This window comes from Diceros bicornis, chromosome 12, assembly GCF_020826845.1.
Source record: "Diceros bicornis minor isolate mBicDic1 chromosome 12, mDicBic1.mat.cur, whole genome shotgun sequence".
Classification (NCBI taxonomy): domain Eukaryota; kingdom Metazoa; phylum Chordata; class Mammalia; order Perissodactyla; family Rhinocerotidae; genus Diceros; species Diceros bicornis.
The window spans coordinates 15,074,581-15,097,608 of NC_080751.1; the positions used below are offsets into that span (position 1 = coordinate 15,074,581).

At 41.4% G+C, this 23,028-nt stretch overlaps 1 protein-coding gene across 3 annotated transcripts in view; it reads right to left on the reverse strand.

Annotated features, from left to right (window-relative positions):
* The window catches only part of DGUOK (deoxyguanosine kinase), a 31,513-nt gene extending 14,330 nt beyond the window's left edge, over positions 1 to 17,183 (reverse strand). For 2 of the 3 annotated variants that reach the window (XM_058550914.1, XM_058550915.1), the window contains exons 1-2: positions 17,003 to 17,183; positions 6,191 to 6,303 (exon numbers count right to left, since the gene is read on the reverse strand). In XM_058550914.1, coding sequence (XP_058406897.1) covers positions 6,191 to 6,303; positions 17,003 to 17,144 — 255 coding nt within the window. In that variant the 5' untranslated portion in view covers positions 17,145 to 17,183. The remainder of the gene's footprint in view (positions 1 to 6,190; positions 6,304 to 17,002) is intronic. The other variant, XM_058550917.1, reaches the window with a different exon arrangement.
* Between the last annotated feature and the right edge of the window lie 5,845 nt (positions 17,184 to 23,028).

The following is a 23,028-nucleotide window of genomic DNA, read 5'->3' on the forward strand; positions in this document are numbered from 1 at the left end:
AGCAATCACTCAGAAATTACACCACCCACATACCCTTTCTAAAAAAAAAATTCTCTAAACTATATTTCAACCAACTGAAAAAATTAATCAAAATAAAGAATTAAGAAATGGGAAGATGTGGTAACGAGAAAACAGCGGCCAGTGATCAAACAGTAGAACAGAGTTAAGTATAAAGTAACTATTATTAATGTGGTTATGAAGTTTAATGCCAATTTCTATTGTTAAAAGAGAAATCTCACAATGTAAAAACATTCTGGATCTATACAAGTTCAGATGATGTCAGTACATCTGGGGGATAGAGTCTGGAGAAGAAGGTAATAAAAAAGTAGTAGAGTTGATTTTTTTCCCTTCACAGAGACTCTGTTAACACTGATAGATAGGTTTAAACACGTATATCTTTAATTTAAATGTTTCCACTGGTAGAATAAAAATAGTAAATTTCCCATAGGAATGAAGGAGAAAAATGAAAGAAAAAATTTAATTATAGCAAAAAGAGAGAAGAAAGCACAAAATAAGGTGGCAGGAATAAATTAAACACATAATCATAATAAAAGAGAAAAACTCCCAGGAAAGGCAAACCCTAAGATTGGGTAAAAACTAAAAACCATGTTCATAAGAGAAACACCTAAAACAAGATGACATAGATAGTTGAAGACAAAGGGACAGCAAAATCCACCAAGGAGATGCAAATGAAAAGAAAGCAGATGTGGCAAAACTGCATCAAGAAAAAAAAAAGCATTGAATGCTACAAGATGGTTTTTTATACTAATAAACCAATAAATACCCCACAAAGGCATGAACCTTTTCATGTGGAATAATAAAGCACTGAAATATACAAAAATAGAGCAAAGCCAATTAAAATAGAAGGAGAAGTGGAAAAAACACAATAAAAACACAAAATTTTAACACACTTCTCTCAGAATTTAGTATAAAAAGTAGACCCCAAAAACGAGAACTTGGAGGATAAGACCCTAATCATTATTTTTTTCACATATCTGAAACTGAGATACATCTTACAATGTATATTAAATTAAACTTAGACATTTAATTATTCCTTAGAAGTATTATTAAATTATGTATCTTACGATCAACGGTATCTTACAATTTATAAAATGTCACATCAAACGCCATACCTTACAGATAATACATATTCTTAAAAGTCCATGGCACATTTACCAAAACTGATCATACACAAAAATTGATTATACATAAACCATGAAGAAAACCTTGGTAAGTTCCCCCAATTAGAAACTGTATAAGCCACATTGTCTGACCATAACAAAACAAAGCACCCACAAAATCTACTCAGAAAATGTAAAATACTTTAAAAATAATTCTTGAGCAAAGAATAAATCAAAACTACAGTTACAAACTCTTCAGAAATTTCACTTAAAATCTTGTACGTCAAAATCTAGAAGATAAGGTCAAAGTTTATCCCATGAAGAAAATTTCCATGTTCAAATCCATTTATTATTAAGGCAGAAAAAAAGGAAAAATACACAAACTAATCATTCAACTTAAAGAGCTTTAAAAATGCAAAGAAATTCTGAGAAAGAAATGAACAAATTTAAAGGCAAAAGTTAATGTATTAGAATGCAAGCTCTCATAGAATTAAAAAATAAAATCCATTAACTGGGTCTTTTAAAAAAAGGACAAATAAATAGACAATCATCTATCAAATCTATCCCTCCCAAAATATTCACAGAAATAAGCAATATCAGACAAAAGATACAACAATTCTGGATACAGAAGAGTTTAAAGTATAAAAGAATACATGTACTAATTTTACACCATTAAACTTGAAAATCTCAATAAAAGGGCAATTTTCTAAGAAAACAAAATGATCAAAATTGACTCCAAAAAGGTAAAAAAAAAAAAAACACCTGAATAATAATTGAGAAAGAAACAGTTGTTTAATAACTATTCCCCCAAACAGCACTTAATACATATAATTTCAAAAATGATTTCTATCATACCTTCAAGGAATAGATAATTCCTATGCTAAAAACGATGCAAAGCTTCTTAATTCATTTTCACAATCCTAATGGTAAAACCTGTCAAAAACTGTACACACAAACAGTAATACCAATTAAACTTATAAATATACATGCAGGGCCAGCCCCGTGGCTTAGCGGTTAAGTGCACGCACTCCGCTACTGGCGGCCCGGGGTTCGGATCCCGGGTGCGCACTGATGCACGGCTTGTCTGGCCGTGCTGAGGCCGCGTCCCACATACAGCAACTAAAAAGATGTGCAGCTATGACATACAACTATCTACTGAGGCTTTGGGGGGGGGTGGAAGGAGGAGGATTGGCAATAGATGTTAGCTCAGAGCCGGTCTTCCTCAGCAAAAAGAGGATGATTAGCATGGATGTTAGCTCAGGGCTGATCTTCCTCACACACACACACACACACACACACACACACACACACACACACAAATAAATAAACAAACAAACATGCAAAATTCCAAACTACATATTAACAAATTAGTGGAACACCATGACCAAATGGGTTCATTCTAGGGATGTGAAGATGGTACCATTATCAAATCTATGACTAATACTAAGAGATTAAAAAATAAAAACCCCATGGTTATCTCACTAGATGCTAAAACGGCTTTTGATGAAAATGTAACATTGCATCCTGAAAAAAAAAGTTAATATCCTAGTAACAGAAGGGTACCTCCTCCACATGGTCTATTGAAATGAGTAACATTCATAGAACTTAACATTGATACATTAGAGGTAATTTCATTAAAGACAAAACAAGATAAGAGTGACTATCATCACTGCTATTATTTAGTATTGTTCTCAATCTTCTACCCTATGAAAGAAAACAAGAAAAAAGAAATGAGGTATGAATATTGGAAAATTCTTATAAATGATTAGTTAGAGAAAACTATTATTTTCTAAAACCTCAAGCAAATAAAGCAAAAAGAAAAATTAATACAAGAATTAAGTCACACAAGGCAAATACAACAACCAACTGCTTTTTTTAAAAACAGCAATACAGTCGTGCACTGCTTAATGACAGAGATACATTCTGAGAAATGTGTTTAGGTGATTTTGTTGGTGAACATCACAGAGTGCACTTACACAAACCTAGATGGTATACCCACTACACACCTAGGGTATATGGTACTAATCTTATGGGACCACCGTCGTATATGCGGTCCATTACTGATCAAAACATTGTGAGGAAGTGCATGACTGTAACCAGTTTGAAAAAGATGATGGGAAAACAGATCCCAGTCACAATAACAACAAAACATATAACATTCAGGAATAAACTAACAAGAAGACTACTGGGATAAGTAAATAACTATTTGGGGAAAATTAGACTCCTAAAATTTTTAAAGTCACATAAAAAGTAAAACCAAGAGAAAGAAATGTAGGTGCATGTTTTTATGATCTTGGGCTGTGAGAGATCTTTTTAAACTTTAACATCAAAGGCAGTAACTACGAAGAAAAAGAGAGACAGATTTGACTACATAAAAACTTATAAGTATTATACTGCAAAATACATCATATATAAAGATAAAAAGATAACAAATTGGGGAAAGTATCAGCAATATATGACAAAGAGTTAAGATACTTAACATACGAATTCTTATGAAGCCATTACTAAAATCTGAAGATCTCAATAGAAAAAAAAGCAAGAGGTTTGAATAGGCAACCCACTAAAGAATAAATGGCCGATAAACATAAAAAAGATGTTCAATTCACTGGTAATCAAAGAAATGTAAAATAAAACCATACACCATTTTCTTGCCTCTCACATTAGCAAGGATGAAAAACAATAATACCCAGTATTACTGCAAGTATGAGGAAACTGGTACAACTTTTTTGAAGGAAAATTTTGAAAAATATAACAAAAGTGTCAACAAGATATATAATTTTTGGACATCAAAATTCCAGTTCTATATTAACCTAATAAAATAAAAAGGTGCACAATATTTAGCTATTAGAAAAAGATGTAGCTACAAGGATATTCATCATTCTAACACTGTTTATAATAGGGAGAAATTAGAAAACTAAATATTCAAAATAAAAGACTGAATAACTAAATGATACTATTACCCGACCCACCGACCCCATAAGTCAGGCTGATTGCAGGTTTGAGGCTCACTGGCCCTGGGCTCTTCCTCGGGTCCCCTCTAATTGTGGGTTCAAGTACCACGGGAGGGAAGCAAAATTGGTAACAAAAGTATATCTATTAAGCAGTATACTGCAACCATTAAAATGACATTACTAAAAAAGGAAGATCTTGTCTATCAAGTGACATGCAGATGCAGATGACAGTCACAATTTTTGTTTACAAAAGGTAAATGTATATATGTTTAATACAGTTATGTAAGTCTATGTAAATATATATATTTTCTCTTCTGTAGAAAGAAATCTGAAAGGACAAAAATGTTAACTGTTTTACCTCTAGATAATGGGATTATGGGAATATTAGTTATCTACTGCTGCATAACAAATTCTGACAAAATTTAGTGGCTTAAAAAACATTCATTATCTTAGTTTCTGTGGGTGAGGAATTTGGGACGCAGCTTGCTGGGTGGTTCTGCCTCAGGGTTTCTCATGAGGTTTCAGTCAGGATGTTGGCTGAGGCTACAGTCATCTGAAGACTTGACTGGGGCTGAAGGATCAGCTTCCAAGAAGACTCACTCACATAGGTGTTGGCAGGAGGACTCAGTTCCTTGTTGCGCTGGCCTCTTCACAGACAGGGATGCTTCATGACATGGCAGCTGGCATCCCCAGAGCCAAAAGTGATTGAGAGGGAACAAGATGGAAGATACAATGTCTTTTATGACCTACCCTAGAAAGTCACATTCTGTTATTTCTGCTACATTCTATTCATTAGAAGTAAGTCACTAAGTCCAGCTCACACTCAAGGGGAGAATTAAGGTCTACCTCTTGAAGGAAACAGTATCAAACAATTTGTGGACATATTTTTAAATCCCCACAGCAGGTGACCTGGGGCATACTCAGAAAAAGATACAAAATTTGTTTTCTAAATGGAAAAGTTAATTTCACAAATACTCCCACACATACTTACATATAAAGAAACAATTTAAAAAACAAATATCCTCAATAAGCATGACATGTCTGCCAAAAAAAGGTAACACTTTTCTGAGTTGGAATAACAGAAAAATGGTACCCAGAATAAGTTCTGTAATATTCTGTACCATTTAGACTATATCCAGAATGGCCAGTTGAGCTCTGAGTCCTACTCTTCATAAATTCTAAATGGAAAACTATCAAACTGGAGCTCATCACCTAGACAAAGTTACTTCAGAATGAGGAATAGTCTGGAGGAAAATGGTGTTTGGCTTCAAACAGAGAAGACTTGAGGGGGAGAAAGAGCAGGCAAATTGTTGCCTTCAACTACATGAAAGGTTGCTACGTGGAAAAGTTAAAAGACTTGGGAGGCAGAAACTGAATCAATGAGTCAAAGTCACAGGGGTGCAAAGTGGCTCATACAAGAACTTTATAACAATTAGAGTTCTTAAAAACCAGAATGAGCCACTCAGTGAATGTTCCCAGTGGCTGCAGGAGCAGTCTGTGGAGACTGAGGCATGGTGCTGCTACCTCAGCTTCCTCAAACTGGTCCTTCCCTACTCACAGTGATGTGGCTGGTGTTGAAACCAACAAAGCACACCTGACACTAGGGCCTAAGCCACGAGGTATGGGTGAAAGGTACAGTGCTTGGCATAGTATAGTGCCTGGCACATAGTATGTGCTTTATAAATGTTAGCTATTATTTCTACACTGACTCAAAGTGTGACAAGATGCTCCCTAAGGTCCCTTCCAATTTTAAGACTTCATAAATAGGTTAAAATCACTAGAATTAACTATTAATCCTGATGGCCAGCTTCAGTAATATACTTAAGGGTAGGAATGACAAAATTAATCTTCAAAGCCAGGATGGCTGGACATGCTTTGGGAAACCACAAAGAACAGAGGCAGTCACTTATGCAGACATGTAAAAACCACAAAAATCAAAACTAAACATATTTAAACAAGTCATATCCTCTCTGGTGTATGTGGTCTGCTTTCTGGAATGAAGGCATTTTAAGAAGGAGACTCAAACTGGGCTACTTCACCTACTCAGAGCAAATTAGATTATTACAATTAGTTTACTCACCCATGCTTGCCAACTATCCACCACAACTGAAAACTTACTTTTTGGGTGCCAACAGCCTGGATATTCTGCCATGTTGCTACAGGTTCTGTAGCTACGTGCCACTCTGGGTAAGTTTTCGTGAGTAACTTCACAAAGGTTGACTTTCCCACAGCTGCAATGCAAACAGCATGTATTGGGACACTTCCTAAATCAAGGCTGAAGGAGAAGGCTGCTACTAAACTCTGCCACAAATGTCCAACTCAAGGCAACAAGTACCAGTTCTTCCAATTTCAAAACTCAGCAGCCATATCACTGTTAGACTGACGATGGGTTAGGCCATGTTAACCAGAGTCACCACAATGAATACAGGTTAACAGGGAGGAAAAATACCCTTAAAATTTGATTTGCAATTTTAACGTCCCAAACTCCCAGACGCAAAGAGTATTTAATAACAGTTGAAAATCTACTAGACTGTCAAAAGTAGACGAAATCAGCTACTTAAGTTGTAAAGCTTGAATCATAGTTCTTTTTATTCTGTGACAGTGTAAAAACTGCAAGTTTTTCAAAACAGAAAATGAAGATTATGACTCTCATTCATTCAACAAATCTAACCAATATTCATGGAGTGCTTACTATGTGCTCAGGACTGTCTGGCACTGGGGGTACATGGTAAACAAAACAGAGGATGGATTTTTGCCCTCACAGAGCTTGTATGGGAGATAGATACTAAACAAACACACAAGTAACTAATAACAAATTGTGTTAAGCACTAGGAAATAAAAATGCAGGATGGCTCTAATATAGCTCAGGAGGTCAGAGAAGGTTCCTCTGGAAAAAAATGGTATCTGAGGTAAGATGTGAAAGGGGAGGAGTTAGCCAGGCCAAGGGTGGGGGAAGCATAATCCAGGCAGAGGGAGCAGCATGAACAAAGGCTGGCAAAAGGGAAAGAACTTGGTGCACAACAAGATAGGAAAGAGAAGTCTGTGGCCTAGCAGAAGCCAGTGCAGCTACAGCATGGTCAAGTGAGGGAGAAGAGTGGCTCAAGATGTGTGGAGAGGCAGGTAGGCAGGCCAGGCCAGGTCACGCAGGGCCTTGTAGCCATGGTTAAGAAGTCTGGGGCCGGCCCTGTGGCTTGGTGGGTAAGTGCGCGCGCTCTGCTGCTGGTGGCCCGGGTTTGGATCCTGGGCGCGCACTGAGGTACCGCTTCTCCAGCCATGCTGAGGCCGAGTCCCACATACAGCAACTAGAAGGATGTGCAGCTATGACATACAACTATCTACTGGGGCTTTGGGGGGAAAAGAATAAATAAATAAAATCTTTCAAAAAAATAGAAAGAAGTCTGAACCTATTCTAAGGGCAATGGGTTGTCTTCTCCCATTTACACCAATGTCTGGCCCATACCTTCCTGAGCTCCAGACTCACTATCCAAGAGCCCTCCAGACATCTCCACTTGGATGTCCCACAAATCCTTCAAAGTCAATACACTCCCTGTGAGTCATCATCTTCCCCCCCCCAACTGAACTCGCCCCATATCCCAAATTTTCCCCATCTATCCTTTTCTCTCCATTCCCACCTCCACACTCAAGATCAGATTCCCATCATCTCTTGCCTCTCTGACTCCAGCCTTGCTCTCTTTAATCCATCGTTCATACTGCAGCCACACTGAACACAAAATAACAATGTTTAAAACCCTCTGACAGAGCCAGCCCTGACGGTCTAGTGGTTAAAGTTCCGTGCTCTCCGCCTCAGCAGCCTGGGTTCGTTTCCCGGTTGCGGAACACCACCACCACCCACCTGTCAGTTGCCATGCTGTGGCAGTGGCTCACATAGAAAAACTAGAACGACTTACAACTGGGATATACAACCATGCACTGGGGCACTGGAGAGAAGGGGAAAAAAAGAGGAAGACTGGTAACAGATGTTGCTCAGGGTGAATCCCTGCAAAAAAACAAAAACAGAAAAAGCCCTCTGACGGATCTTTATTGCCTTCATGACAAAATCCAACCCTTTAGCATGGTCTAGAGGACACATCAAGATCTGGCCCTTGCACACACCTCTCTGGCCTTGGCTCCTTCCAGCATCCTGAGCTCCTGCTGGACCAAACACCTTGCAAGTCCAATCATGCCGTGTTCTCTCCTGTGAATGTGACTTTGCATATACTCTCCCATTTCCTGGAACACCCCCTCTCCTCAACTGGCCAACTCCTACTCAATCTTTAAGATTCTGCTCAGATGCACCTCCTGTGTGAAGCCTTTCCAGACCCTGATACTTCTAAGCTGGATCAGCCAACCCTCCTTTGTGCTTGGCCTGGCATTCTGGGTAAGACTCCATCACTGCAATTCTAATTGTGTTTCTCCAGGTAAAAGACGGGGCTCCTCCAGGGCACGAACCAAAGCCAGCCTAAGACTGACTGAATGAATAAAACACAATACGTTATTAATTTGAGTTCCCTCTGAAACCCACATTTGTTAAAAATCAAAAAGTGAACCTTAAGAGTGTGTTTGGAGCTCAATATCCTCTATTAGAAATGATCTTTCTCAAGTGAGTTCTACCCTTAGGAGGAATCCAAATGGAACCAAGAGAAGGAAGGGAGGCACTCTTCCAGTCAATTCTATCAGCCACTCATGGTTACCAATCGGGAGTGAAGAGATGTCTCAGCAGAAGAGCCCACACATCCAATATGTGACATTTACTACACACCACTCCAACTCTTCTCTGAACACACAGGATAAGAACAAACAACATGAATCTGTGCATTTTGTACAGTCACGCTCCTCTCTCAGTCCCCCTCCACCCAACTCATGTGTGCCTCTGCACATTTGCTCAGCCTCTGCTCTTCCCACACTTCAATGAATAAATGCCTTCCCCTGCTCTTCTAGGTCTGTGTCTAAACCCTTTTCCCTACCAAGCCTAAGGTCCCAACTCGTCCATGAAGTTCAGGACTTCTCTAGCTCACACCAAATTCCTACCACATTGGGCAGCTGAATCAAAACAAGAATTAACTGCCTATGATATGTTTAGCATTTAATTGTTGTGATTGTTTCATGAGTCTCAATTTTGGTTTCCTTACAGGATCTGAATCTCTGGGGTTGGGCCCCAGGAATCCACATTTTTAAAGTATGCCCAAAGTGATCTTGATGCATACTTATATTTGAGATTGCTATCCAGAACAGTGTGATCAAAATCAACAGAGGCGGTTTTTTAAAAATATACGTTCCAAAACCACATATCAGACTACTAAGTAAAACCCGCTGGGCTTGTCATGAAGTAAGTACCCAACAGAGTGGCAGGAATCACAAATTGGTTGACTTTGTATATTATCAGATACCTGCCTGCCCTGAGCAGCCCCTAGTTTAAAATATTTGGCACAGATGGTCAATATTTAGATTCCAGGTTGTTGATTAAAACTAAAACATGGTCCCTGCCTATCAGCTGAAAAGCTATTTTAATTAATATGAAAAGATGAAGGTAATTGAGTTGTTTAAATGGGTGAGATTAAATGATCGTTAGAATTATTTAAATTTTTTAAAAGTTAAAAACAATCACCTACGGGCTGGCCCCATGGCTTAGTGGTTAAGTGCGTGCGCTCCACTACTGGCGGCCCGGGCTCGGATCCCGGGCGCACACGGATGCACCGCTTCTCCAGCCATGCTGAGGCCGCGTCCCACATACAGCAACTAGAAGGATGTGCAACTATGATATACAACTATCTACTGGGGCTTTGGGGGGGAAAAAAAAAAGGAGGAGGATTGGCAATAGATGTTAGCTCAGAGCTGGTATTCCTCAGCAAAAAGAGGATTAGCATGGATGTTAGCTCAGGGCTGATCTTCCTCTCACCACACACACAAAAAAACCAAAAAAACCCAATCACCTAAAAAACTATTGCAGATGGAAAGGAAGAGCCCTGAGAGTTAGGAAGTGCCAATTTCACCTCTGAGATCAGGCACTATTAGTTCATCTAAGGGCAGTCAGGAGTCTGAGAAACCAACTCATGCCACTTAAACACTCAAAACCAGGAATGCCAACAAATTAGATGTAATGGGAAATACACAGTTCCAATTACTGGAACAAACACACCAGGGCAACACCCCCACCCTGTACCCTAGTCTCCATTCCAAAACTTCTGGAAAGCCACTATAGTAGTCAGAAGTCGGCTTTAGCAAAGAATGACAGTAAATGGTGGTGGAAGGTCCTAAGGGCTGTGCCATCCATGTTGCTGTAGGGCTCGGAGCCTGGGTCATTTACCTACAGGGCACTATTTCTTAAACTGCATTCCAATGGAACTCAGATGTGCCAGGCACCACCCACAGATGTGGAATAACTATTTTAAAAAATAATTCAAAATTATATATTTATACAAAAACCAGACACAGCATAACTTTTTTTAGTGCTGTGATACCTGACCGTAATAGTTTTTTTCTGCCTGCCTGAATTTTGATTGTTGTTTTTTTTTTTAAGACAAATGTTTCAAACTATTCCCAGGGCCTTCGTAAGAGTGGTATTGTCTGGTTCTCCACTGCTACACTGGCCTCCTCCTAGTGACCAGAACACTCACGTCCACTGAAAGCTGCTCTTCTTCATGCAACCCTGGGCAAACTGACGAATTCCTCTTTTTCTGGTCTCTATGCAGAGCACCAACCTCCTATATGATATCATTAACGCAATTTAGTTAGATCCCAGCTTAACTGTTATCTTTCAATATACTTTTTAACATTATGAAATGTGGGAAGTATCAGATCTCAGATCTTACCATCAAACCTTTCTTTTGGGCCTTGGCTATCATTGTACTTTATTATATGTGCCATGACTTGTAAAAGGGTGGGAAGTACTTTCTTAGACTATATTACGTCAACATGCTGATTTTTATTAGCACCAGGATTGTCATTCCACAAGCTGGACCAAAGAGTTCTGTTGTTAATGTTCATCTTTTCCTAAGTCATGGTTTTTTCCTCCCACAAATTTTTCTACAAAATTCGAAGCTACATTATGCTAAAATCTAATAGTACGATAGTATCTGATTTAACACCCAAAATAACATATTATTTTTAATTTAATACAGTTGTATTTCACGGGAGCCTCTTAAATACACCATCACCTCCAGTACTTTCTTCTCCTGAACAAGATGAAAAACATGGGAAAAAATCCAATTCTGAAACCTTTTACCAAAAAAGCAAAGGCAGTAAATACAAAAGTCTATCTTTAAATAAAAAAATTCTTCCAAAGAAAATTTAAAGCTTTATTTTAGAAACTGCATTTGATGCTGCATTCATTCACTCACTCATTCAAGCTACTAAGTGCTAAGTACTATAACTAAAATAATGAACTAGCTGAGATCCTGCCCTCAAGGAACTTATATTCCAAGCCTGAATCTAAGTACCTAGGATCAGATAGGCTCTGAGCCTAAAAGCATTCTGGGCAAACTTAACAAAAACCACTCAGCAGGCTTAAAAGAAACTTCATATATTTTTGACCCAATTCCTTTTATTTTCTTTTCACAGAAACAATGTTTACAAAAAAAAGTTCCTCACAGCTTCTAGAGAACGATCCCAACTCATGGGTTCAGCAGGAGACCCTCACTGATGTACAATGCCCTCCTCCCCACTTTGCCCACCAATTGATTCATCCTTTCATGGTCACCTCCTCAGTGATGCCTCCTTGAACTCTCTCCACCTCTACTTCATCCCTAGGCAGAGTTAATTACTGCCTGCTCTAGTTTACCAAGGTATTACACAGTAATTATTTGTTGACTCATCACTCTCTCTAGCTAGACTGGGAGCTTGCTTTCTGAAGACACGGACTAACCTTATTTCCTTTGTATCCTGAGTAACTAGCCAGGTACTAAGAATGGTGATGGATGGATGGAATGAGGTGAATCACAAAAACAGACTCAAATATACAATGTTTGGAATAAACAGGTCTTTTTTCCCTAGGATTTTTTGCCCAACTGTTTATACTCAATAAAAGTAAAAGATGCATATTAGTGCTGTTAAATCACTAATTTTAAATATTGGAGGAAACATGTCATTAGGGATGCTCTCCACTGTTTTATGTACAAGTCTCTAGACTGCAAAGGTGTAAAAGTTTCCTTTTCTCTGGTTAGATCTTTAAAATCAAAGTGAGAATGGTCTGAGATGACTCACTGACAATATTTCAAACAGCACCCCTTCAATTTAGGTTTGTAATCATAAAATAACTAGCTTTAGAAGGCGATAATACACTTTAGTGATGAATACACTTAAGACAGGCTAGGTATTTTATTTTTTAGATTTTAAGGGATTCCAGGTACCAAGCTTTTGACTTGCAATCACACATGGCATATGGCTTCGTAACTCACGCTAGATGCCATTAGTTGCTACTTCACTGATTCACTTCCCTTACACATGCTACTGTCTACACCTGCAGGATCAGGTTAATAGGATTTAGAGCAGCAGGACTACAAGAAAAGCCCCTCTAAACACACCTAACTTCAGTTAGGACAGGGGTTCACCTTCCCTGCTCAGGTTTTCTGAATGGCACTCTCATTCTGATTTGTTTGGGGATGCCACCTGTGATTAGAGAACAAGCTAATTCTTGATTTGACTGGAAAAGCACTTTAATATATTTCCTTTATGGGTAGCAATGACTAACTTCCACATGGATATCACAGCATAGGATTCAAGCATCTGGTAAACAATGAATGAGTCAGGCAGGGGGTTAGGTGCTGATGATATAAAGATGAACAAGACACTAAGTGGCCAACTCAGGAAAGATGTTGAATGTGCAAACAGCGTCAACAGAACTCAAGTGCTGCAGAGTTGTGGGTACAAAATGTTATGAGAGCATACAGAGGCGGCAGTGACTAATTTGGTGTGGGGAGAGTCATCAGTGTGTGTGGGGTGATGGACAGTAATAGGAGATAAAACCAGACAGAGCCAGATTAAGAACCCCAGTCCACTTCTCATTAGTCACTTTCCTTGGGCAACTGCATTCACTTCCAGGCTTCAACAACAACCCCCACAAGTCAACAACTTCCATATCTGAATTTCAGCTCCCATCTCTCTTGACTTCAAGCATGTGCCTGAGAACATCTACCTCTGTATGTCTCAGAGGTACCTCATACAAAACATCTTTCTTACCTCCCCAGACTGCCTTTTCCTTTATTCCCATATTCAGTTTTCAGAGTCAGTATCCAAATTATAAACTTCATTACCATCCTCTTATCACACCTTATCCCACTGCCTCCTTATCCCTCACCTCCAAGTGGCCACCAAGTCCTGCCAATCCTGCTTCCAAAATCTCTCTCAATCACTTCTGTGGTCCCTCCATTCCTTCCGTTCAGGCCTGCATCTTCCCTCCCTCCAACTACCACAATACCCACAAAACTAGTCTATCTACTCCAAACTCTGTTCCTATTCATTCATTCAACAAACTAGATGCAAGGCACTATGGGTACTGCAGCAAACAAGACAAGCAAAGAAAGGGCCTGCTTTGACTTTTTTATTTGCTCATTCTAGCCAATTTCCTTTTTAAAATTAATCTGCTCATGGCACTCACTGGCGTCAAGTCTTCAGTAGCCTCCCACTGCCTACAGGAGAAACTCCTAGCAGGCTCACAGGCTATGCAACATCCTACCCTTCTACCCTCTTGTTCTGCCATCATCTCACAGGCCCTTTAAACTCCAGGCACATTCAGCTACTTCCCTGGTATTAAAACTGCATCTCTCTTGAGGCTTTGGCTTGGCAAATGTTACTTCCTGTGCTTGGAACACTCTTTCCTCTTCTCCCCCTTGGGAATTCCTACCCCAGAGATTCTGAGTTTCCATGCCCAACATGGCACTCATCACATGGAACAGAAGTTATGTTTAGAAGTCTGCTTCTCCCACTTGCTTTGAGCTCCTTAAAGGACACGAGTTGTATCACATACAAGCCCATGATCATAGCAGGCACTCAGTGAGCCTGAGAAAGCAAGAAACCAAAAAAACCTGGAAAGGTTAGGAAGCAAAGGTCAGGAAAACTGAGAGAGGCAGCTCAAACCTCATCTGATGGCCAGTCCAAAGTACTTATTTTGTGAAGTACTTGGGTACCTTTCTGGGCTCTGAGGGACATGTTTCCCAAAGCACAAGAGAGAATATCTTTAAATAACATCATCAGGCAGCCAGCAGGACTCTCTCCTTATTCCTCGGATGTTTCTGATTTGGCTGGAGAAACACACACAGCTGTGGTGACTGGTCTCACTTTAAACTCACGACCACTAAGTCCAAGCGGACCTTAAAGCTGCCCAGCAGGTCTACATCTCTTGCTCACTCTCCTCACACTCTTAGCTGATCTTTCTTTCTGTTTCAGTGAGAAAATGGACATAACCAAAAGACCTTCCCCAAGTTCTCACCACACCTACTTGAGTCAGTTCTCATTTATTTTGTCATTCCTCCTGTTATTAGGGATAAACTGTGCTCCAAGCTAAGGCCAACCTCTCTCCACTTGGGCAATAGATTCTATTCCTTCTTGCTTGCTTAAAATCATTCCAGCAATTCTATCCTCTCTCCTGTGTCACCATTTTTTTCTCCTCTCTATTAGACCATTTCCACTCACAAATATGATCTAATCCCTCTTACAAAAAGGAAAAAAATAAAAACAACCCTCTCAAACCCTCTTCCCATTTCAGCTACCTCCCCTTTCTAGGAAAACTTCCAAACAGTTGTCTTAACCCACTGTCTCCAATTCCTCACCTCCCATTCTCCTTGAACTTATACCAATCAGACCTTCACCCCTACTGCTCCTAAAAATTGTTCAAGTTCACCAAAAATCTCCACTACTTAAGTAGCATTACATCATTCCCTCTCCCTGAACACCTTCTTCACTTGGCTTCCAGGATATCATTCTATCTTGTTTTTCTCCTATCTCAGTGGTCATTCTTTCTCAATCTCTTTTGCTGGTTCCTTCCCATCTCCCCAATCTCTTTAACATTTGCATGCCTCAAGGCTTAGTCCTTTCCATCACCACGCACAGTCTCCTGGCTTTAAATGCCATTTATATTTATAACTCCAGTCCAGGGAGACTCTGAACTCACATATCCAACTGCCTATTCAACATCTCCACTTAGATATCTAACAACCACATAAAAACTTAACACGCCTAAAACCAAAAACTTGAAACCACTCTCTGCACCCCACCTCCCCGCCTCTGGTCTGTTTTCCCCATTCTTCTCCATTTAAGAAAATAAGAACTCCATCTTTCAAGTTGCTCAGGCCAAAATGATTGGAGTCATCACTGGCCACTCTCTTTATCTCACACTCCACATCTGTTACCAAATCCAGTTGGCCCTACCTTAAAATGTAACTAGAATCCAATCGCTTCTCACCACCTCCACTGTTACCACTCTGGTCCAACTCACAGTTAATTCATCATTGCAATAACCTCCTGACACCTTCTACTCTCAACATACCAGCCATTTTATAATCTAAGTCAAATCACGTCACTTGAGTGCTCAAAAAGTTTCCCTTCTCAGAGTAAAAATCCATAATGGAATACAAAGCCTAGACAATCCGGCCACCCCTTACCTTCTGACCTCATCTCCTCCCACTCTCCTCCTTGCTCACTCTACTCCAGCCATAATGGCTTCCCTCCTGTTCCCTGAACACTCTCCATCTCAGGGCCTTTGCACTTGGTGCTCTCTCTGCCTGGAAGATTCTTCTCCCAGCTATCCACATGGTTCACTCCCTCACCTTCTTCAAGTTTTTGCTCAAATGTCACCTTCTCCGTGAGGCCTGTCTTGACTACCCTATTTAAAATTGCAACTTCCCTCAATCCCTCATCCCTGAATTTTCTCCATCACACTCATACTACCTAACACATGGTTTGCTTTGCTTAATTTATGTTGTTTGTCTCTCTCTACTAGAGTTCCATGGGAGCAGAGATTTTTATTTGTTCTGTTCACTGCTGTATCCTCAGGACCAAGAACAGCGCTGGCATATCTAAGTGGCTCAAGGGGTTATTTGTTGAAGGAATAAAATGAGAAATTCTCAGTACGCTGCTAGTATGTCTTCAATACTCAACACTTGCTAATCTCCTTTTAGGGCTCAGGACCTTAGCATCAAGGGAGAATTTAGTAACATTAAATTGAAATGTTTTGCTTTCCTTCTGTTTTTGGACTACTTTTATTTAAGATACTGGGTTTCTGTTTTCTCTCATCATTTTCATTTTAATACATTTTTTAAGTTTAAAAAGTGAGTTTCTTCTAAGAAAAACGTTAAGAAATTATAGTGGGACTAGCAAAGAGACACGACAAAAATAGCAAAAGTGGTATTTGAATGACTTCAGTTTAGAATCTCTCTTAGGGTAGAGTTGCCTGATTAAATACAGAACACCCAGTTAAATTTGCATTTTAGATAGTGAACGATATTTTTAGCGTATGCCCCAAATACTGCATGAGGTATTTTTAGATAGTGAATATTTTTAGTGTATGCCCCAAATATTGCATGAGACACACACTGAAAAATTACTCATTATCAGAAACACTATTTTAAATGGGCATCCTTTTTCTTTCTCCCTCCTAAATCTGGCAACCCTATCTTAGGAGAGCAAAGAAATGGCACCTGATCCTCATCGCTCCCATTTCCATCCATGAGTACAAGCCAGTACAACTCTTGTCCTATCTACAGACTGCGTGGCTTTCATGCCCCAACAAATGTGTACCTGTGGGAGCGTACTGAGGCCTGACGTCCTAAAAATCAGAGCGGCAAAGGCCCACAGTGCACTTTGGGAGGGGAATGGCCCTGGCAGCTCAGAAAAGCAGCCCCGCCGCATCAGACCGGGGGATAGGGGGTTCCGGGCCTAGCTCCCTTTCCCAGCCTCTCCGCGGAGGCCAAGGCTTGGCAGCCACTTTCCGGCCCTTACCAATGTTGCCTTCGATGGAGAGCCTTCGGGGCTCGTGCCCCGCGTGCACGCCCCTAGAGAGGGGCACGCCCTCGAGTGGCCGCTGAGCCACGGAACTGGAGGGTGCTCGCAGCAGCCTTAGCAAGCGCCGGCCCGCGGCCATCCCACCCACGAATAGTGCAACAGTCACTTCCGCCGAGTACTTCCGCCTCGGGTGCGGCCGTTCACGCCCTCCGGCGCGCCTCTGACGTCAGGAGATCGCCAGGCAGGAAGTGGGTGGGGTTGAGCCGAAACGGGGAGGGGCCACTCCGTTCTCGTGATGTTTGTAGAGAAGCGTTGCGAGGAGGAAAAGTCTTCTAGAGTGGGGCGCGGGAGAGTTTGCTGATAACTGGCATTGCCACAGCGCGATTACCCCTTCCGTTTTTCTTTGACAAATAATATTTTAAAGAGACATAAATCAACAATTCCATCATCTTTGCATGTTTGTCTAACTTTAAAATAAATTTCATAACTAAAGACAAATCAAAATAATTGTAGTTTTAAACGAGGTTTCTTTTTTCCAGGTGTTGTCTGGTTTTTATTCTAATATGAGAAGAAATTGGGCGGTTTTAAGTAGGAAAATGATGCAATCTGATGATTTACACAAATTAACTTTTTCCCATTCTCTGTAACGCGCCACACACTGCTGGCACATTATTGAATAAATCAACTAATTAGTTCAATTGCACCCCACCTCTTATTTTGTCTCGCGAATGAATAAATAAACGTTCGCTCAATCGATTCGCACAGTAGCCAAAAATCCCAGAATGATAAAGCGGGTGGAGGCTCAGGGATATGACTGGAACTCGTTTAAACAGGATAGATTGGGTTCTGTGGGCGTGAACGTTGGTGGGGGTGAAGTGCAGGGCGGGATGGGGGGTGGTGGGGGTTTGACTGGGATTTGTGAGAGGATGAGAAGAGGCAGGGTAGAGGGAGACTCGCTGGTGTATGAAACCGGAGTCCTGCGGTCGCTGGAGAGCTGCGCTCCGCAGAGGGGCGGGGACAGTTCTGAGCCGCTGCCACCTGGTGAGGCTCTGACCGGCTTTTCTGCCACACCCCATCCTCATAACGACCTCAGAACTAATGATTTGTAAAATGCTGTCAGAGGGTGCTTCCACCTTCCACGCTTAACTTCCGCGCTAGACTTACCGTAAGAGGCAAACCAGCGGTCAACAGGCAAACCGGCATTCAGGCAGCGCTCGTAGAGGTGGGAGGTTTTAGGAAGCAGCGATCTGATTTCAAGGCGGGTGGGGAAGGGTTTGTTGCTGGGACACCCGTCTTGAAGCTGTTGCATAGCAAACAGAGGACCTTTTCCCTATGTTAATGTTTCTATGGAATGGTTGAAGTGATGTTTGTATATTAAGCACATTATTTTAAAAAATAGACTGTAGGGGCCGGCCCGGTGGTGTAGCGGTTAAGTGCGCGCCGTCTGCTTCGGCGCCTGGGCTTCGCAGGTTCGGATCTGGGCACCAACGCACCACTTGTCAAGCCATGCTGTGGTGGCGTCCCAAATAAAGTAGAGGCAGATGAGCACGGATGTTAGCCCAGGGCCAATCTTCCTCAGCAAAAAAGGGGAGGATTGGCAGCGGATGTTAGCTCAGGGCTGATCTTACTCACACACACAGGAAACAGATTGTAAATTTATTTAGGATAACCTGGGTGGAGCGCTAACGGATATTGGAGCAGCTAAAGTCTGTGCCATCCCTGACTCCCACACTGGTAGCCACCTCTATGTAAAAGTACTGCTTATATTTCTTTATCTATGCAAATTCAGACTTGGAAAATATTCATCCAAAACAGGTTGAGAGGCTCTTGGAGCCCCCAAGCACTCGCTGCCTTCATTGCCCTCAGGGTCATTGTGTTCAATGAGAAAGATGCGGACAGGCAACTAACCTGCTGCTAAAAGTTAGAGCTCCTAAAAGTTACTATTTTTTAAAAACTTTATAGTGAAGTATAATATGTAGTGAAAAAAACAGCATGTATCATAGGTGCACAGTTTAATGAAATTTTCACAAACTGAACACATCCATGTCACCTGGATTCAGATAAAGAAATAGAGCATTACCAGCTCCCCAAAATCCATTTCCCCTGCCCAAAGGTAACCAATAGCCTTCCAACAGCAGACATTGACTTTCCTGTTCTTTCTATAAATGAAATCCTATAGTAAGTACTTCTTTCATTTGACATAATATCTGTATGTTGTATATGTAGTTGTAGTTCATTCATTCTCGCTGCTGTATAGTATTCCACTCTGTTGCTATACCACAATGTATTTTATCCATTCTACTATTGATGGACATTTGAGAGTTTCTAGATCTGGACTATTATGAACAGCGTTGCTATGAATATTCTTGAAGATGTCTTTTGGTAAAGTTAAATATGCATTTCTCTTGGCTATATACCTACGAGTGGAATTGCTATGTAATAAGTTACATCTGTGCTTAACTTTAGTAGGTATTCCCGAATAGTAGATAGTTCCACAATGTTTGTACCAATCAACACTGCCACCATCGGTGAGTGAGCACTCTGGTTGTTCCACATTCTTTCCAAAAGTTGGTATTGTCAGTTTTTTCATTTTATGCGTTCTGCTGTGCATAGCGGTATCTTAATGTAGTTTTAATCTGCATTTTTCTGATGATTAATGAAGTGGAACACCTTTTCATATATTTTTTGGCCATTTCAGTAACCTCTGCTCTGAAGGACCTGTTCAAATTCTGTGCCCATTTTTCTACTGGTTGTCCGCCTTTTACTTGTTCTTTATATATTCTTGATGTGAATCCTTTGCGAATATTTTCTCTCACTCTCTTCTTTGCTTCTAAAAGCTTTTAAATTTTTTGAAGCATAGTGTGAAGAAACTAAAATGCCTTTTACCTAAATTGCCTGTTGGTTATCCCAATATTAGTGATGATCTTTCTACTCCCCTTTATTTCTTTATGCCTGTTTTAGCGTCTTATACTATGCATAAAAATTCAATATCTTTCTTGGTCCTAATTCCTAATTCCCAGGGGAGAGGATCTGATTGGCCCAGCTGTGGCCAAAATATAGGGTCTCATGGAACTACCGTGAGTGTTAGGGCGCTACCCTTGTGCACAAGGAAGGAAGGCGATTAAAGGGATTGTGGGGAGCAAGAAAGACACTCGAGAAAAGTGGTGATCAGTTCCTCCTGGAAGTGCTAAACAGGGTGTTTTCACCCCCCCCCCCTCAGGTGTTGGCTAGAAGACAGAAGGTAGTGCATGTTGGTGAGCAGAATTACCTCCTACTTACTTGGAGGAATAAGGCCACTTCCTGCCCCTGGGTGTTGTCAGATATCTGCTGGAGTTTATGAGTCAGAGTCCATGTTGTCCTAGGGGGACTCCAGCCATTCGGCATCCATTCCTTCATTCAGTATGTGCTGAGCGCCTGCTGCACCAGGCACTCTACTTAGTCCTTGGAGTGTAGCTCTGAAGGAATTACTATTTTCAAATGTTTGTAAGTGCTATTGTGACAAATAAAATACTGACCCATAATACAAAAATGCTCTGCAGCCATTAAAATGGGGAGATAAACATGCACAAATGTGACCTTGCCTTTCTTCTGCTGCTTGGATGTCTGCTCAGTTATATTCTCGTCTACATCAGAGATATAATGGGCTGGATAGTGCTAAATCAATTTGATTAAGCTTGGAAGTATGCTTCCAGAATCCCCTCCTGACAGGGCTCTGAGTTGCAGTTGGCCAAAAGAGGACCTGGTGTGAGATTTGGAAGGCGGAATGGGAGCCTGAGTCACTCCTCTGGGGAGAGCTCTGTGGTCAGATACTGTGACAGACAGATGTGCCCATAGATGGATTCCAGCTAGTCCTTGAGGTCTTAGTGACTCCTCTCTGATCACCTCACAAGTCCTTCTAGACCTTCACTTCCCCAGCTCCTCCCACCTTCAGGTAAAGTCTTATTCCTATAATAAATCCCTTATTCCCATAATGTACATGGTGGCTCTCCTCCCCTAAATGAACTCTGACTGGTACACCTAGCCATGAAGGGAGGCATATAGGGAGTGGTTAAGAGTGTGGGCCCTGGATTCAGACGGCCAGGGGTAAGGGTTAAGAAAGATAATCCACATGTAGCACTTAACACAATGCCTGCCACACGGTTACCACCCAATATACATTACATAATAAGTAACGGCTGTCTTCAGGTTGGCCCTCAGTGCCTGAGATGTTATTTCTGTTTATCTTTAATTGAATTTGGATTGGATTTCCACTCCCCCCAAGCCCTTATAACCTCCCCCTCTCTATCAGCACATAACATGACTTCAACTGAAGAATTCTAGGACAGCTCTTCTTGAAGTGGAGCAGGACTGGGTGGGGGAGGGAGGAGAACGACCAGTCAGCCTCCCCTTCTCCCCCAACATGGAGATTCCAGTGTGCCCCTCTATAGGGAGGATTATCAGCGCTCCACATCTCCTCGGACCCCCGGTGTGTGTATGTGTGTGTGATTCTCCGGCCTCCTCCCTGTGCTTTCTCTTCCACCAGCCAGCGCCTCTGGGTCTTCTTTGGAGGATTGCCTTCACACTACTGGAGCCCTTTGACTGCACCAGAGGAAAGCCTGGGACTTTATGTCCCTCCAGGGTGCCTTCACCAATCACTGATAGTGACAGTGAAAGCCTAGCTCTGTTGCCTATAGTCAAGCTTATGCTCCAGAGCTCCCTGCGGACCAGGCTGAAGCCACTCTCTGTGGGACTTTTCCTGAGAGCTCCCCTGCTGGGCTTCCTCCCCTTTCCTGGTCTGCCTCTCATTCTGCTCACCAGTTTCTCAGGAGAGCACGTCTTTAATAAATCACTTGCACGTGAATCCTCATTTCAGGGTCTGCTTCTGGGAAACCTGTCCTAAGACATACATCCTCTAGGGGATTTTGAAAACACGCTACTCCACCCCACCCCAAGAGGAAAAGCGCAGAGATGGTGGAGGAGGAATGTCTGGCAGTCGTTGAGGTCCGTGTGCTTCCATTGGGCTCCACTGTCTCCAAATAGGTGTGTCTGGGAAGGTTCATGGGCCAGGAGGGATCTGCTCAGGAGCATCAAGGATGGGACTTAGCTAGGTGGAAAGAGCAAAGGGTACACCAAGCAGAAGTGAGGACCTAGTTCTGCCATTAACTAGCTGGGTGATCAAGTTAACTAGTAAACTAGTTATAAAATGGGAATGATACTAGTACCTGCCTCATAGGGTTGTGGTGAGGATTAAATGAGGAAATCCACAAAAAGCTCTTAACCTAGTGCCTAGGATATTGTAAACACTCAGTAAATGTTACTATCATTATTATCCCCTATTTTCTCATAGTACTTCATGAGTTCTTCTATTTCACCTCAAATCATTGTCTTGTAGGTATATGTCTGTCTCCCCCTTTATATGATGAGACCTAGATGGGCAGGAAGCACCTTTGTGGGGTACATAAATCCCATGGGGCCTTACCCAGCAATTCTAGATGCCAAAAAGTTAGTAAATACTTGTGAAATTAAACAGAATTGACCAAGGACAGGGAGTGGGAAGCAAATCATGACAGAGAGAGAGAAAGGAGGAGGAGGAAGGAGGAGGAAAAAGAGGGTGGGGAGGAGGAGGAAGAGCGGAGGGAGGGAGGGAGAGAAAATATTCTTCTTAAGGGTGCTTGTTCCTTTCTTGATTAGTTTTGGGGCAAAATATAACATAATCCTCAATGACAAAGGACCTCATAGAGATTTTAAGCCCACTATGACCTTCTTTCACCTACGTTCAAACAACACTGTGTTTGAACTACCTCTGTGTCACATCCAAAAGCCTGTATTTCTCCTTCTGTTCCTTTTCTGTGTGTATCGCCCTTATATCTCTGGAAGCCCTTGTTTCTTAGCCCTCCCAAGAATCATCTAGCCTTCATTGTTACTCATGGTCAAGGAAAAGGAAACAAGGTGGTATAGTAGGAGTCCTAGCTTTAGAGTCAGATACATTTGGATTTTAATCTTGGTTCTGTGTGATCTCCAGCAAGTCCTTAACATCTCTGATC